Source organism: Lichenostomus cassidix, unplaced genomic scaffold, assembly GCF_008360975.1.
Source record: "Lichenostomus cassidix isolate B80296 unplaced genomic scaffold, HeHo_3.0 HiC_scaffold_663, whole genome shotgun sequence".
NCBI lineage: Eukaryota > Metazoa > Chordata > Aves > Passeriformes > Meliphagidae > Lichenostomus > Lichenostomus cassidix.
The window spans coordinates 8014-23981 of NW_028147379.1; the positions used below are offsets into that span (position 1 = coordinate 8014).

Here is a 15968-nt window from a genome sequence, read left to right on the forward strand (position 1 = left end):
CGGCCGAGCCGGAGCTGTCCCTCATCCAGCGGCCGCGGCTCCCCCCGCCGGGCGGACATGGCACCTCCCGCCCGCCGCCCCCTCAGCCCGCCGCCATCTTGGCGCTGCTGGGCGCGGGGCCGCAGCGGGCTCGGCCGGCCGCGCCGGAGCGAACCACCGCGGGGGCGGCCGGGGGGGGGCAGGGACCGAACCACCGCGGCGGCGGCGGGGGGGGAGCGGGGACGGCGAGGGGGAAGCCGAACGGGCCGGGGCTGCCGGGGCCGGGCGGAACCACTGCGGGAGGGGGGGCGTGCCGGGCCGGGCGGAACCATGCGGAGGCGCTGGTAGGGGGGCGCGGGGAGGGGGTCGGTCGGGTCCGCCATGGCCGCGAACTGCGCGGGGGCCGCGGGGACGGTGGCGAGCGCCGGGGCCGCGCTGGGCTCGGCCCTGAGCGCCAGCAAGACCAAGACCAAGAAGAAACACTTCGTGTGCCAGAAGGTGAAGCTGTTCCGGGCCTCGGAGCCGCTGCTCAGCGTCCTCATGTGGGGGGCGAACCACACGGTGAGAGCGGAGCGGGCGGCGCGGGATCCCCACCCCAGACCTCCGCCCCTCAGAGCCGGCAGCGGGCCCGCCACAGCCCCGGGAGCGGGGCTTCGTCCCCATCATCCCCTCCTTGTCCCTCATCGCCTTCATCCTCTCTCTGCTCCTCATCCCCCTCAGAGCCGGCAGCGGGCCCGCCACAGCCCCGGGAGCGGGGCTTCGTCCCTATCATCCCCTCCTTGTCCCTCATCGCCTTCATCCCCTCCTTGTCCCTCATCGCCTTCATCCTCTCTCTGCCCCTCATCCCCCTCAGAGCCGGCAGCGGGCCCGCCACAGCCCCGGGAGCGGGGCTTCGTCCCCATCATCCCCTCCTTGTCCCTCATCTTCTCCCTGCCCCTCATCCCCCTCATCCTCTCCCTGCCCCTCAGAGCCGGCAGCGGGCCCGCCACAGCCCCAGGAGAGGGGCTTCGTCCCCATCATTCCCTCCTTGTCCCTCATCCTCTCCCTGCCCCTTATCCCCTCAGTCCCGGCCCTGCTCGTCACCTCCTCCTTGCCCCTCATCCCCTCCTTGCCCTTCATCCTTTCCCTGCCCCTCATCCCCTCCTTGCCTGTCATCCTCTCCCTGCCCCTCATCCCCCTCAGAGCCGGCAGCGGGCCCGCCACAGCCCCCGGAGAGGGGCTTCGTCCCCATCATCCCCTCCTTGCCCCTCATCCCCCTTATCCTCTCCCTGCCCCTCATCCCCGGCTCTGCCCCTCATCCCCCTCATCCTTTCCCTTCCCCTCATCTTCTCCCTGCCCCTCATCCTTCCCTTCCCCTCATCCCCTCATCCCCTCCCTGCCCCTCAGCGAGTGCCCGAGCCCCCCCAGATCAGACCCTTCTCCTCTCCCCCTCAGCCTGGGCCTCTTCCCTCCCATCCAGAGCAGCTTTTCCACCCCTCACACCCTCTTTCCCGCTGAATCCCAGCCTTCTCTCCTTCTCCATCCCATCCCTCATCCAGCCCTTCCCTGGGGGTTATGGTTCCTTTCTCCTGGGTTTTCTTCCCCAGGTGGTCTGGGGATCCTGCAGGTCGGGGTGTCCCTGCCAGACATGTCCCCATGTCCCCTCACACCCACCCTGACACCTTCTCCAGCACCCCTTTTCCTGGCACTGGGGAGTGATGCTGGTTTGGGTGCTGTTGCTGTGGCACTGTCACCCCTCTGGCACTGGGGACACCAATTTGGCACCCACAGCCCTGTCCCTGGCTTTCCACCCAGGATTGTCCCCAGGGCTGTCACATGAGGGATTCCCCTGTGTCACAGCCCAGAGGGGACAGTCCTGTCCTCACTGAGACAGTGGTGTGTCTCCCATCTCCATGCCCCCAAAAAGGTGGGGTTGTCCCTTGTCCCCAGGTTTGTTCCCCTAGTTCCCAGGACTCAGGCTATGCATGTCCTCTTGGCCTCAGTTCCTCTGGGAGCAGGTTGTGACAGGGAGGTGTGACAATGTCCCTTGGCCGTGTCTGTGATGGCTCAGCTCTGATCCACCTCCTTGGGTAATTCCTAACACCATCCTTGTGTTTTCTCTGGAAATTTCTCCCTGTTTTATGGTGGCAGGAATGAGGATTGATTGTTGGATGTGAGTGCTGGGTGCTGTTCTGGTGGTCAGAGAACCCAGAATCCTCATCCCTTCCTCAATTAATCCACTTTCAGGGCTCAGACACACCTATTTCTCCACTGGATTAGTGGATGTTTCCTAGAGAGTGAAAAGGATTTGGGCTTATTTTTTTTCCAAAACAAATAACACACCAAGAAAAAAAAAAAAAAAAAGAAAATCTGCCTTGCATTCCTGGCCTGCCTGGCTGGAGTGAAAGCTTCCAAATGTGGTTCAGCACCGTGCTGTCTTTGAGGCAAAGGATGTTCCAAGTGCTCCGAGCCTTGCCCAGGAAGCAGGATAATGAGTTTAATCAGCCTTTGATCAGTGGTGCCATTAGGAGCCCTGAAGAAATGGAAATTGTGGGGATTTCTCCGAGTTCCATTCGCGGGCCTCTGAGGGACAGTTGTTGCTTGCTGGCAATTGGCCTTTTTTGGGGATTTTTTGGTGTGTTTTTCTTTGTTGTAGCTGTCTGGGCAGTAGGAGGCTGGCAGGGATGAGGACAGGGTAACTTTGGGAGCACTTGGCTGTGAGATATTTGGGCAAAGGGAGGAAGAGCTGACACTAAGCTGGTAATGAGATTATATCGGATGTGTGTTAGGAAGAAATCGCTGCCAGCAAGGAGCACCGGGAAAGGGGGTGAGGGAAGTTCAGCTGTGACCTCCTGAGCTTTGAGAAGGCATTTAGGATTTCCCAATAAATCCCTCCGAGGGCTCTGCAGTGGGGTGAGTGTTTGGTGGCTGCTGTGACAGGGCTGGGAGCTGAAGGGGCTCCTTGACTCACCACGAGCAGCTGCTCCTGCTGGGCTGTGGCTGGGAGATATCTCAGTGCCCTGCTGATGTGGGAATTGGAATTACATGCCTCCAGCAGATGGGCTTGGAAATAATTTTGGGAATACCTTCAGGCTTAGTTGAAAATCTTTCAGAGGGGTGTTAAATATTTGGCTGTGTTGGACGAGGAGGGGTGAGTGAGGAGGCTCTTGGCTGTGTCTGTGGAGTGCTGGGAGTGGGAAGGAGGAGAAAACAGCTCTCAGCACAAGCCCTGAGCTGTGCCAGGAAGATCCTGTCAGAATTGCTTGGGTCTGGGATGAACTTTTCCACGGACAAATCAAACAAACAACCATTTTGTGTGACACGCCGAGGAAATCCCTGTGGGTCTTTTCTCCCAGTCTGGCAGCAGCTTTAAACAGGGGTGGGTGTGGAGAGCACCAGGAGCACCCCAAGAGCAGGAGCTGCTGTCTGGAGCACAGTTTGGGGTGTTTCAGCAGTGGGTTTTGGCTGTTCTGGTGCTCCCCAGGCAGGGTTTGGATCAGAATCAGGGTGGGGCTGCTGTGAGCTGGGCCAGATGTGGGTGGTACGAGTCAAACAACTGAATTTTGGACCAGAAACCCATGGAGGGGAGGGGAGAACTTGTGTGAAAGTGCAGCCCCAGAGGCTGAGCCTTGACTTGGGAGTGTTCTGTCAGGCTCTGGATCCAGCAGACGTGGAGATGGTTCCTGGGGAAGCTTCTCCTGCCATTGTCATGGCGCTGGGAGAGGAGCTGCAGCTCCTGTGTTCTGCTCGGTGTGTTTTGCTCCAGGTGTGTTCTTCCTGCCCCGGGTGGGAAAGTTGGGATGGTTCTGGAAGGGAGCAGCCATCTCCCACCCCAAAGGGGTGAGCACAGTGTTGTGTGATGCTCTGGAAACCATGGAAACGGTTGTAAGGTGCTGCTGAGGAAAGGCACTGGCATCCCGGCTTGGAGAGGTGATGGTGGCTCTGTGTTTGCAGGGCTGTGATGGTGCTGCTCCTCCAGCTGCCAATTCCTCAGCTGGAAAAGATCCCAGCTGCTGGCAGGGGCAGGGGAAAGGCTCCTGGGATAAACATAAAAACGGCATAAACATCCCATTTTTGTGGGAATGGGGAGATCCGTTGGCTGTTGCCCGAGGCAGCTCCCGAGGCTCCAGTTCCTGGCTGGAGCAGCAGCCATCTCCAAGCCCTGCAGGAGCAGTGCCAGGCAGCACAGAGCTGGGCTCGTTAGTATTCCAGGGAAACAGCAACGCTGGGATTTGCAGCTCTGCAGCCCTGGCTTTGCCATGTTCCTCGTGGCCAGAGCAGCATCTGCCACAAATCAAAGGCTCAAATCCCAGAAATCGGCGCTGGCACGGTGGGAACAGCCTGGATCTGTCCTTCCCAGCCTCGCTGCTGCCCTGGCTCTGATTGACCTCTGGAGAGAGCAGCATTTGGCTGTGCCAGCCCCTGGAATGACCCAGCCTGGCTCCTGCTCATCCAGCAGCTCCTCTTCAGACCCACATTCCAGGAGCCCTTCTGGGGTGTGGAGAGAAAAGAGGATTTTCCTGGGTGATTCAAGGAGGAAAATGGGGCTCATTGCTCTGCATTTCCCTCCTGGTTTCCCTGCCCTGCTGCTGGCTGGTGTGGCTGAGGGTTGGTTGCTGAACATTCCCATTCCTCAGCTTTTTTGGGACCAAGGGAAGCACCATCTCTGCCCACCTGTGAGTGGACTGGGAGCACCAGTGGGTGACACCACTGTGACACAGCCTGGAGTCCTTCCCAGCAGCTTCCCAAGTTCAGGAAGGGGTGATTTGCTGTCACCAGGGGATGCTTTTCCCCCTCTTAAAGCATCCTGGTGTCCCCAGAGGAATTCTTGACTGCAAGATTCACTCTTCTCCCCCATTGCACGGGGGGTTTGGCATGGATCCTGATTAATCATGCTCTAATTCATGGAAAACTGGGATTTTTCCTCAAACCATCACCCGGTTGCTGCTCTGCATTAAGCAGCAGCAAAGTTTTGCTGCAGCTGTGGGTTTGTCTCCACGCTGAAGTGATTTTCCCACGTGGCTTTTACCTCCTTCCCCAGAGCATAATAAAGTTTAACTAATGCTCACAAAGTGCTCCGAGATGCCTGATTGAAAGGCTTTGAGGGGAACAAAGTATCTTCATTTTCCTGAGCGAATTCCTGTCGCAAAGAGTGGGTTCACTCACTCACTCACTCCCTCCCTCCGTCAGCTGGATCTTGTTAGTAAACAAATCGCATTTTCCCATCAATTTCCTAATGCTAATTGCCACTTTGAGGCTGCAGTCAGGTTTTGAAACAAAATTACGCCTGGCCCGTTCCTCCCAACAGCTGTCCCTGAATGACACGGAATATTGATGTGGCTCTTATCGGGAAAAGGAATTGGCTTCGGTGGTGAAGACAAACCATCAGCACAGAGCCCTGAGTGGTGCTGCTGAGGAATTCCAGTGACCAGGAAGTAAAAGCTGGACGGAGAGGGAGGGAGGAGGGGTTTTTCCAGCCCTGGAACTGCTGGATTGTGCTGCCGCTTCTGGGCGGTGGGAGAGGTTTTTTAAAACCTCACCTGCTCTTGCTCCAAGCCCTGATCCTTGTTGGTTTTTTCCCTCTGCAGCTCTGGAATTGGGGCTGCTTTGATCTGCTGCTTACCCTCTATCCTGGCTGGGCACACGGGAATTGCTGCTTTGTTCTCAGGATGTGGCAAAACCAGCGGAGAAACGGGAATTCTCCCTCCTGGTGCTCCTGAAGGTGTCAGTGGGTTTGTCTGAAATGTGTTTTAAATCCCTTTGTGAGGCTCTGGCAGTGCCACCCGGACCGTGTGTGACCTGGGAGGGGCAGGGCTGGAGCTTTAGCTCTGCAGAATGCAGGTGGCAGTGACAAAAAGTGCTTTTTGGTGGTGCTCTCAGCCTGGGCTGGGCTCTCTCGGGTGTCTGTGCTGGGAAGATGCAGAACTCTGGGGAAAAACTGGTTTTCAAGGGGATTCAAGGGCTGACCGAGGCTAGAAAGTGAGGTAGATTGGAGGGGAGATAAGGGCTAGAAAATCAAGTGGATTCTAGGGGAGATCAGGGCTAAAAAGTGAAGTAGATTCGAGGGGAGATAAAGGCTAGAAAATCAAGTGGGTTCGAGGGCAGCTCAGGGCTAAAAAGTGAAATAAATTCAGGGGCACATCAGGGCTAGAAAATCAAGTGGATTCGATGGCACATCAGAGCTATAAAGTGAAATAAATTTAGGGGCACATCAGAGATGTAAAATCAAGTGGATTCGATGGCAGATCAGGGCTATAAAATCAAGTGGATTCGAGGGCAGACTGGGGCTAAAAAGTGAAATAAATTCAGGGGCACATCAGGACTAGAAAATCAAATGGATTCGATGGCAGATTGGGGCTAAAAAGTGAAATAAATTCAGGGCACATCAGGGCTAGAAAATCAAGTGGGTTTGAGGGCAGATCAGGGCTAAAAAAGTGAAATAAATTCAGGGGCAGATCAGGGCTATAAAATCAAGTGGATTCGATGGCAGATCCGGGCTAAAAAGTGAAGTAAATTCAGGGGCACATCAGGGCTAGAAAATCAAGTAGATTCCAGAGCAGATCGGGGCTGAAATGCTGGAAGCCTTACAGGAACCCAGCATCACTCTGGGTGTGGAGGCAAATCCCCGGGCTCCAAATGAGCTCCAAATGGGCTCCAAATGAGCTCCAAATGGATTCTTTCCCCACTTTGGGGACCTCTAAAGCCCCCGTGGCAGAGGTGTGGCACTGCCCTGGCACAGCCTGTGCTTTACACTCAGAGTATACCCAGAACAGCCCAGCTGTGTGGCTGTGCTGCTGCTGCACCTCTGTCCTTGCCTCCTCCAGACCAAAACCACATCCAGCATCTCCAGAGATCCCGGGAAATGCCCTTTTTTGGGAGCCACAGCCCCGGGAATGGTCGGCAGGGGTAGCTGAGCACCTCCCTGCCGTGCACCTTGCCGTGACCTTGCCTGGCGGAGCATAAATACCCCGGGAGACACTCTCTGCTATATTTAATCTGCTCCACGCCTCTCCCCGGGGAGAAGGCGAGAGAGCAAACATGTGCCAGGCGTTAGTCACGTTGTTCTCCCTGCCGAGGCTGCTCAGATTCCCCCGGGATCAGCCTGGGGAGAGAGGATCCCTCTGGAGAGGGGATGGGTGCTGCTGGCCGCGGCTTCCCTTGGGCTCCTCGGGTTTCACTTGGCAGGAAGATCTGGATGCTGAGGGCTGTGCTGTGGGGAGGGAGGGTTTGGGATATCCCTTTCCCAGGGGATTTTGGGGATTTTTTCATTCCCCTCCTTTGGGGAAGTGGCGAGCAGGGGTGTTGCTGTGGGAGCACGCAGTGCTTGAACAACAAAAAAATTTTAAAAAGCCAGCGTAGCAACTAAACTAAACTAAACTAAACAAATCTATGTTTTCCAGACTGGTGTGAGGAGCAGAGGCCCACGGGGAGGGCAGGGGGGCAGTGCTGGGTCTGGAAATGTCCAAACCCCATCCTTCTCCCTCTCCCTGGAATTCCAGAGCATCCAGCAAGCTCTGCTGGAAAGGTGGAAATACTTCCCCAGGGAGGATTTTCCTGGCTGTTTTATCTCGGGAGGAGCCGGGGCACCTGTGAAACGACACCAAGGCACCCTGGTGCACCATTTCTGCCACTCAGGAGCCTCGCAACAAGTGCCGCTGTCGCTTTGAGGTTTGCGCCGCGGCGGAATCCAGGACGCCCGGAGCCGCCTGGCAACATTTGTGTCTGAATTGCTGCCAGCGAGGAGGCAGCCTCCGAATCGCTGTTCCCTCTCAGCCGTCAGCACCCTTCCTCCGCTCGGCAAGGAGCTGATAATGGCTTGTTTGTGCCTTCCCCACGCCGGGAAGAGGGCTGGGAGCAGGCTGGGATGGGAGCAGGCGTGTGGCAGGAGCTGTGCTGTCGGGCTTCCCCTCCTGGTAGACAGCAATAATTAGTGGCTGGAGGCAGCGCCTCTGTCTCGGTGCTGAGCGAGGTGTTTTCTCCTCGCCCTGAGGGGAAATCTCTGCGTGGGACTGTGGTGCAGCTCCCTGCAGTGGCTGCGAGCTGGGAGATCCCTTCCTCAGCCGCAGTGCTCTCCCCTTTTCCCTCCCCTCCGGCTCTGCTCTTTGGTGCTGCACTGATCCTCCAGCTGAACCCGGGGGGAATCAACCTCTCCTCCCTCAGGGATTGCTGCCGCTGGGGGATGTGGGACACGATTTATTCATTCATTATTTTATTCATGCAGTGTTTTCCATCCACCCCGGAGCACTCCGTGCTCTGGGAGGGGAAGGCAGGGCAGCTTTGCAGAGCTCCATCTCCGCTCTCCCCGCCGCGGCCGTTCCGCTTCCCGCTTCTCTGCTGTGTGGGATGGCTGCCTCTGAAAATAGCCATCTTCCCTCCTGGCACCGGGGATGGATGTGTCTTTCTCTCCAGTCTGACGTGTGTGAAATCTGGTTTGGGTTTTCATGGTAATGATGGAGAGAGGGTGGGATAAACACGGAATTCATTCCGTGGAATTAGCTCACAACACATCCCTGCCACATCCCTGAACCCCCTACAGAGATGTGGCAATAATTTGGGCAGTGCTCTGTGTGTCCTGCTGCTCACAGGGCATGGGGAATCCCAGAGCTGGATCCCTTTCCTCAGCCTGACCAGCCCTGGCCCTTGCTCCCAGCCAGCAGGGAAGTTTTCCAGCAGCTTTCCAAGTGTGCTGGGAGTCACTTGACCTGTGGAAGGTTTGGTGTTGGGAACATCCCCCAGAGCTGACTTGTAGCCAAACCCTGCTGTTGCCAGTGTTGTCTGCCTCTCTCTGCAGCCTCACCTGCTTGGCACAGCCACCATGGGAACAGAGCTGGAGTGGAATTGCTTCCTAAATCCAGGCTGTTAACAGGAGTTCAGTGAGATGAAACTCATGTGGAGTCCCTGGGAGGGAAACTCAGTCCTTGTGAGACTCAGAAACCTCTTGACCTGCTCTTGATTCTGTCACAGCCTTGGCAGTGATTTCAGTGCCTGGAGCAGGGCAGCCAGACACAGTCCAGAGGTGGATTTCTATTATTATTTTATTATTATTATTAGTCCTGCCACTGCTGGGTGCTGCAGCACGAGCCTGGCTGTACAATAGTAGCTGAACGTTCATTCTTCTGCTTCCCTGTGTTCCTGTGGCTGCCACACATGACTAAGGAGCAAAAACAATCTAGTGGAGTGACTCATCCCTCCAGAGAAGGTGTGGGCTGAGAGCAACAGGAGACAGTGAGCCTGGAAACAGCATCCACAGCAAGCTGTGCTGGGCTGCACCAGAGCTCCAGGGCACGGCTGAGGCTCTGCTCATCGTGGTTTGTGGCAGGGCTGATGAAGGAATTGGAGCATTTTCTCAATAAGGCAACAGTGGTTTGGTTAAAGTGTGAAATCTGCTGTTTCTTAGCCTGGAGGTTTGTCTGGTGTGTCCTGGATGGTCAGTGGGAGGGGAAAGGAGGAAAGAGCAGAGGTTGGTTTGGGAGGATTCACCACACTGTGGTCAGTTGCTCCTCTCTAATAGGTCGTGGTGTCCCTAAATCAGTCCCTGGGTTGTTGGGCATCCCTGACAGTCCCCAGACAGTCCCCTGGCTGTCCCTGCAGGGCAGTGGGACAGAGCTTTGAGTCTCCTTTTCCTCTCTCCCGCAGATCAATGAGCTCAGCAATGTTCCTGTCCCCGTCATGCTCATGCCCGATGACTTCAAAGCCTACAGCAAGATTAAGGTGGACAATCATCTATTCAACAAGTGAGTAGCAGGCAGAGCTCTGTGCTGTGAGCAAACTGCTCTGGGGGAGACCTTCTGGATTGTTCCCAGCTGTAGTGCCAGCAGGATCCAGCATGGCTGGACACGAGCCTCTGCTCGTGTGGGGTCAGTTTGTGGGGTCAGTTTGTGGGGTCAGCCCCTGGACAGGATGTGTTGGGGTCAGTTTGTGGGGTCAGCCCCTGGACAGGACGTGCTGAGGTCAGTTTGTGGGGTCAGTTTGTGGGGTCAGCCCCTGGACAGGATGTGTTGGGGTCAGTTTGTGGGGTCAGTTTGTGGGGTCAGCCCCTGGGGTTGACCTGGTCAGTGCTGGGGTCACTTTGTCACTGAGATGCTCTTTGAGATCCTCAAAAGCTGAGATCCTCAAAGGCTTGGTTTCCATCCTTTGAGGGATAAAACCCTCAGGAGGCAGCTCTGCCCCCATGGCCCAGGGGGTCTCTCTGCAGTCATCCCTGCTTCCTTTCCCCCAAAAATCCATTTTTGGAAGCCCTTCAGGAGTCGTGGCTGTGGCTGCTGCTCAGAGCTGTTCTCACTCCCTGATTAATCCTTTGTTTTCACCAAGTTTCCCGGCGATCAGCTCTGGAGAGTGGGAGGGTGACTGGAGAGTTTGTCTCCTCTGTCACATCCAACGTGCAGGATCTGCTCTTCCCTTCTCCTCCAGAGATCTGAGTTCCCCACGTGTTGCTGTGAAAGCTTCTCATTGAGAAGGAGCTGCCAAATTCTCTCCAAGCAGGACCAAACTCTGCTTCTCCCCCTGGGCACCATCAGGGCTGTGCCTGATGAAGCTCCCTCAGTGACAGGGAGCTGTCACCGTGTCCCCTTGCTCTGTTCCTAGGGACAGCCTAGAGCTGATTCCCCCTCTCTGAGTGCTCTGGCTGAGCTGATTTGTGGTGTGTTGACCTTTCTTTTGCTGAGTGATCTGCAGTGATCTGAGCCCAGAGCCACCCCCTGTGCTGCAGGGCCAGCTGTGACTGTTGGAACCCAGCAGGGAGGAGGGGCAGGGGGGAAATGATTCCCTCGGATCTGTGACAGAGCAGATTGTTCTGGCAGACAGGCAATCCCATCCCAGCAGCCTGTTAGTGTGCATCCTGCAGAATTTCTGCAGAGAGATCATTTTGTGGCAATCTGACCTGCCCTAACAAGGGGAGAGCCAGGCTGGGATGTCCTGGGGGTCTGGCAGGGCAGTGGGAGTCAGCATGGAATTGAATTTCACAGGCTGCTCACTGCACACAAATCTCTTCTCTGCCCTAGGGAAAACCTGCCAAGTCGCTTTAAATTCAAGGAGTATTGTCCACTGGTGTTCCGGAACCTCCGCGAAAGATTTGGGATCGATGACCAAGACTACCAGGTACCCTCTCTTCCCTTCCTGACACCTTCCCCAGGACAGAGCAGCCACCCTGGCAGAGAAACCACAAAACCAGCATTGTTAGCAGCAGCTTTTCTGGGTTTATAGTCGTGGTTTGGGTGGTTTCACCATAACCACAGCTCTGGAGTGGATCTTGCTGTGCCAAGCACTGGGCAGTAGGGCAAGGAGGAGATGATCCCTGATCTCAAGACATCAAACACAGATGGCTGTGGACAGGCAGGAGCTGTCAGAATCATAACAGTGATCCAGTGTGGAATATCTGCGAGGAAAACGAGCCTGATGTGGTTTTTTGCAGATCCAGGTTAATTTTCTGGTTTCACCCAAGAGTGTATTGTTGAATTGGGTGTATCATTGTGGCTCCTGTAAGGAAAACAAGCCTGTCATGTATTTTTTACAGATCCAGGTTGATTTTCTGCTCTCACCCAAGCATGTGTTGTTGAATTGGGTGTATCAATGTGGCTCCTGCTTTGGGATACATCCCCTAACTCCAGAGGGTCTGATTTTCCCTGGAGAGGAGAGGAGAGCCACTGTCTGTTGTTAACACTGCTGGCCAGGGACAGGGAGATGCAGGGACAGGGAGATGCAGGGACAGGGAGATGCAGGGACAGGGAGATGCAGGGACAGGGAGATGCAGGGACAGGGAGACGTCCCAGCCGTGGCTGTGCAGCAGGAGGTGAGGAGAGGCAGCTGCTGGGAGATCCCCCAGGCCAGGGCAAGGCCGTGGTGGCTGCTGGGTGTCACCGAGCTGCACACTGTCCCCAGCACGGTGACACAGCAGGCACGGCGCCAGGGGCATCCCCTGGAATCCTCCCTGGAAAGGCACGTGGGGAGAGAGTGCTGCAGGCTCCACGTGCTCCCTGCCTGCTGGGGAGAGGAGCTGGGCTGTCCTGCTGATCCCAACCCCTTTGTGCCCTTTGTCACCTCCCCGGTGTGACCCACACCACCTGATTTATCCCTTCCACTCTCCCTGTCGTTCTGAAGCATCCCTTCCCCCAGCTCTGCGTTAGCTCAGCTTTTCTTAAAGCGTCCAGCTGGAGCAGAAAACCCATTAATTGAGCTAAATTCAGGTGGGTAAAACGCGATGGCTCGAGTGGGAACAGAGCCAGAGCGCTGAATTTAACACCCCAACTGCGGGAGAGGTGGGAGTGACAGGAAGGGAAGGGAGCAAAGAGAAGGGCTGAGAATGTGCTAATGCTCCGTGTGGTCACGATTTCTGCTTCCCAGCTCCTGAAGAAAAGCTCTGTGGTTTGGAGGTGAGGGCTGATTAAACCGCCTGGCACAGACCCCTCTGCAAATGTCAGCCAGAAGCAAAGGGGATTGTTCTGTTTGCCTTGATTTTTTCCTGACGCTTTCCAAAGCCCTTGGCAGCAGCAGCAGCAGCAGAGTTTTTCCCCCTGCTTCGTTAAAGTTTTAAAAGCTTTAAATGCTTCGCTCTGAAAGGAAACCTCTCGGCTCACTTGCAGCATGACGTGGTAAATCTGTGTCTCGCTGAGCTCTGCTGCCAGAGCTGAGGGAGGAGGACAGAGCAGTGCCACTGTCACCTAAAAAAATAACAATCCAGCCTGAAACTCAGCATCCAGCCCAGTTTTGCTGGAAAACCCTTCGCTGAGGATCACTGTGCAGGTGTTGCTGCTGTGTGTCAGAGCTCTCCCTGAGTGTGAGAAGGAGATGCTGTTGATAAATCAGATGTTGCTGGTTGATAAAACGATTCCTGGGCAGCAGCTGGGAGGTGGAGGGGACACCCAGGTGACACCTGAGCTGTGAGGAGCTCACAGCAGGTCCTGGGGAGAGGCAGCAGAACAAAGAGCTCGAGCTGTGCTCAGGGAACTGATCCCTGCTCTGCAGTTTTGCTGGGATTTTCCAGCCCTGCTGCTGCTCTGTCTGGTTGCTAAGGGTGGAGACAGGGATCCACAGGCAGATGCTGCTGGTTGTCAGAAGAACAACCAAGCTGTTTATACTCATCTTGTACGTCCAGGGTGACACTAGCACACCTGAGGGTGGCTTTTGGTGCAGGATGACCTGTGAGGAATCCCCAAACACTGAGACTTTGGCCAGACTAAGCTGCTTTTTGAAGGAAAAGCCATTTTTCTTTCGTTTCTGGTTTCCCTTAAACCTTAAAAATATCCTGACTGTAAATTCCCGTGAGGAAATGCTGAGAACTGTTGGGCTGCATATCCTCCATCCTTAAAAACAATTTGTTAAAAAATGCTTTCCAAAACCACACTCCACTTCCACTGGCCTGGGTGGAAGTTTTAAAACCCTGATGCCTAAATCAGGGTTACCTGAAACAAAGGCCAGACAAAGTTAGGAGAATAAAAAGCATAAAAGAATAAAAATAAAAAGAATAAAAGAATAAAAATAAATTTATTAAAGGCCTACAGGTGCATTCAGGGCAGACAAAGCTACACCCAGAATGGACAGCAGGTCACGAGTTCTTCAAAATTTATTATCCACATTCAGCAAACTAAACTAAACTAAATCCACACCAGAAACAGGAAAACAAAACTACCACAAGTTGTAAAATCAGAATTGAAAGGGTTGGGTTTTCCTGGTTTTTTTGCTTAATATTCGAGTTTAAAAAGTGACCTAAAACAAGATTAAAAAAACCCAAACAAACCAAAACAACAAAACAAAAAGAAAACAAATGGAAAGAACTTATTAACATATTGAGCCTCAATTCTCCAATTACACCTTCAGCTGATGATGTTAATTACCCCAGTGTTAACAACAGACCCCAATTCACTGTTGTGTCCATATTTTGGGGCTCTGAGGCAGCGAAATGTCCTTGAATTTTCCACTGAAAGCAGCATTTTATCCAAAACTTTGGGAACAGAGGTTTTTAGCACTTTATTCAGCCTAAAACTACCCCAAACCTACAGACACATGAAGATAGAAGCTAAAAACCCTTAAAGCATCAGGATTTTTAAACAATTGGGTTCTACCCTCAGCAGTGCCAAATTTCCCACTCAGGGTGGGTGACCCCTGGAGCTGTCCCTAGCCAGGTGACAGCTCCCCCATGCCATCTCTGTCCCCCAGAACTTGGTGACACTCAGTGCCCCCATGAACAGAAGTTTTTAGCACTTTATGAAGCCTAAAACTACCACATACGATGAACAGAAGCTAAAAATCCTTCAGGTATCACGATTTTTAAACACTTGGGTTCTACCCACAGCAGTGCCAAATTTCCCAGTGAGGGTGGGTGACCCCTGGAGCTGTCCCTGCCCAGGTGACAGCTCCCCCATGGTGTCTCTGTCCCCCAGAACTCGGTGACACTCAGTGCCAGAGGTTTATAGCACTTTATTCAGCCTAAAACACGAAGATTAGACGCTAAAAATCCTTAAAGCATCACGATTTTTAAACAATTAAGTTCCACCCTCAGCAATCCCGAATTTCCCACTCAGGGTGGGTGACCCCTGGAGCTGTCCCTGCCCAGGTGACAGCTCCCCCATGCCATCTCTGTCCCCCAGAACTCGGTGACACGCAGTGCCCCAGTGAACAGAGGTTTTTAGCTCTTTATCCAGCCTAGAACACACCAAACCTACAAACACACGGAAAATAGAAGCAAAAAATCCTTAAAGCATCACGATTTTTAAACAATTGGGTTCTACCCTTAGCAGCATCAGTTCCCACTCAGGGTGGGTGACCCCTGGAGCTGTCCCTAGCCAGGTGACAGCTCCCCCATGCCATCTCTGTCCCCCAGAACTCGGTGACACTCAGTGCCAGAGGTTTATAGCACTTTATTCAGCCTAAAACACGAAGATTAGACGCTAAAAATCCTTCAGGCATCACGATTTTTAAACAATTAAGTTCTACCCTCAGCAATCCCAAATTTCCCACTCAGGGTGGGTGACCCCTGGAGCTGTCCCTGCCTCCCTGGTGAGGTGACAGCTCCCCCATGCCATCTCTGTCCCCCAGAACTTGGTGACACTCAGTGCCCAGTGAACAGAGGTTTTTAGCTCTTTATCCAGCCTAGAACTACCCCAAACCTACAAACACACGGAAAATAGAAGCAAAAAATCCTTAAAGCATCACGATTTTTAAACAGTTGGGTTTTACCCTTAGCAGCATCAGTTCCCACTCAGGGTGGGTGACCCCTGGAGCTGTCCCTAGCCAGGTGGCAGCTCCCCCATGCCATCTCTGTCCCCCAGAACTCGGTGACACTCAGTGCCCAGTGACAGAGGTTTATAGCTCTTTATCCAGCCTAGAACTACCCCAAACCTACAAACACACAGAAAATAGAAGCAAAAAATCCTTAAAGCATCACGATTTTTAAACAATTGGGTTCTACCCTCAGCAATCCCGAATTTCCCACTCAGGGTGGGTGACCCCTGGAGCTGTCCCTAGCCAGGTGACAGCTCCCCCACGCCGTCTCTGTCCCCCAGAACTCGGTGACACGCAGTGCCCCCGTCAACAGTGACAGCCAGGGCCGCTGCGGCGCTCGCTTCCTCACCACCTACGACAGGAGGTTCGTCATCAAGGCGGTGTCCAGCGAGGACGTGGCTGAGATGCACAACATCCTCAAGAAGTACCACCAGGTACGGTGAGTTGGAACCCCCCGGGTGCTCCTTGGGGTCTGCTGGGGCTCTGCAGCTCGGATGGTGGAGGTTCTCGGGGGTTTTGGGGGGGAAAAATGAGGGTTTGGGGGGGAAAAGTGAGGATTTGGGGGGAAAATGAGGATTTGGGGGGGAAAATGGGGATTTGGGGGGGAGAAAAAGAGGATTTGGGGGAAAATGAGGATTTAGGGGGAAAAATCCAAGGATTTAGGCGGGAAAAATGAGGATTTTGGGAGAAAAATGAGGATTTAGGGGGAAAAAACGAGGATTTTGGGGGAAAATGAGGATTTTGGGAGAAAAATGAGGATTTAGGGGGAAAAAACGAGGATTTTGGGGGAAAAT

At 54.2% G+C, this 15968-nt stretch overlaps 1 protein-coding gene across 1 annotated transcript; it reads left to right on the top strand.

The window, feature by feature from the left end:
- Nucleotides 1–314: 314 nt before the first annotated feature.
- Nucleotides 315–15678, top strand: LOC146423276 (phosphatidylinositol 5-phosphate 4-kinase type-2 beta-like). The gene is made up of 4 exons (XM_085044942.1): nucleotides 315–540; nucleotides 9595–9692; nucleotides 10959–11055; nucleotides 15456–15678. Exons 1-4 carry the CDS (start codon nucleotides 361–363, stop codon nucleotides 15615–15617), a joined length of 537 nt encoding a protein of 178 aa, XP_084901068.1. The 5' UTR covers nucleotides 315–360; the 3' UTR covers nucleotides 15618–15678.
- Nucleotides 15679–15968: the final 290 nt, after the last annotated feature.

Coding starts and splice junctions, on each gene's coding strand:
- LOC146423276 (XM_085044942.1), top strand. CDS start 361: ATGGCCGCGAACTGCGCGGGGGCCGCGGGGACGGTGGCGAGCGCCGGG. Junction 541..9,594: donor TGTGGGGGGCGAACCACACG/GTGAGAGCGGAG, acceptor TCTCTCCCGCAG/ATCAATGAGCTCAGCAATGT. Junction 9,693..10,958: donor GACAATCATCTATTCAACAA/GTGAGTAGCAGG, acceptor TCTCTGCCCTAG/GGAAAACCTGCCAAGTCGCT.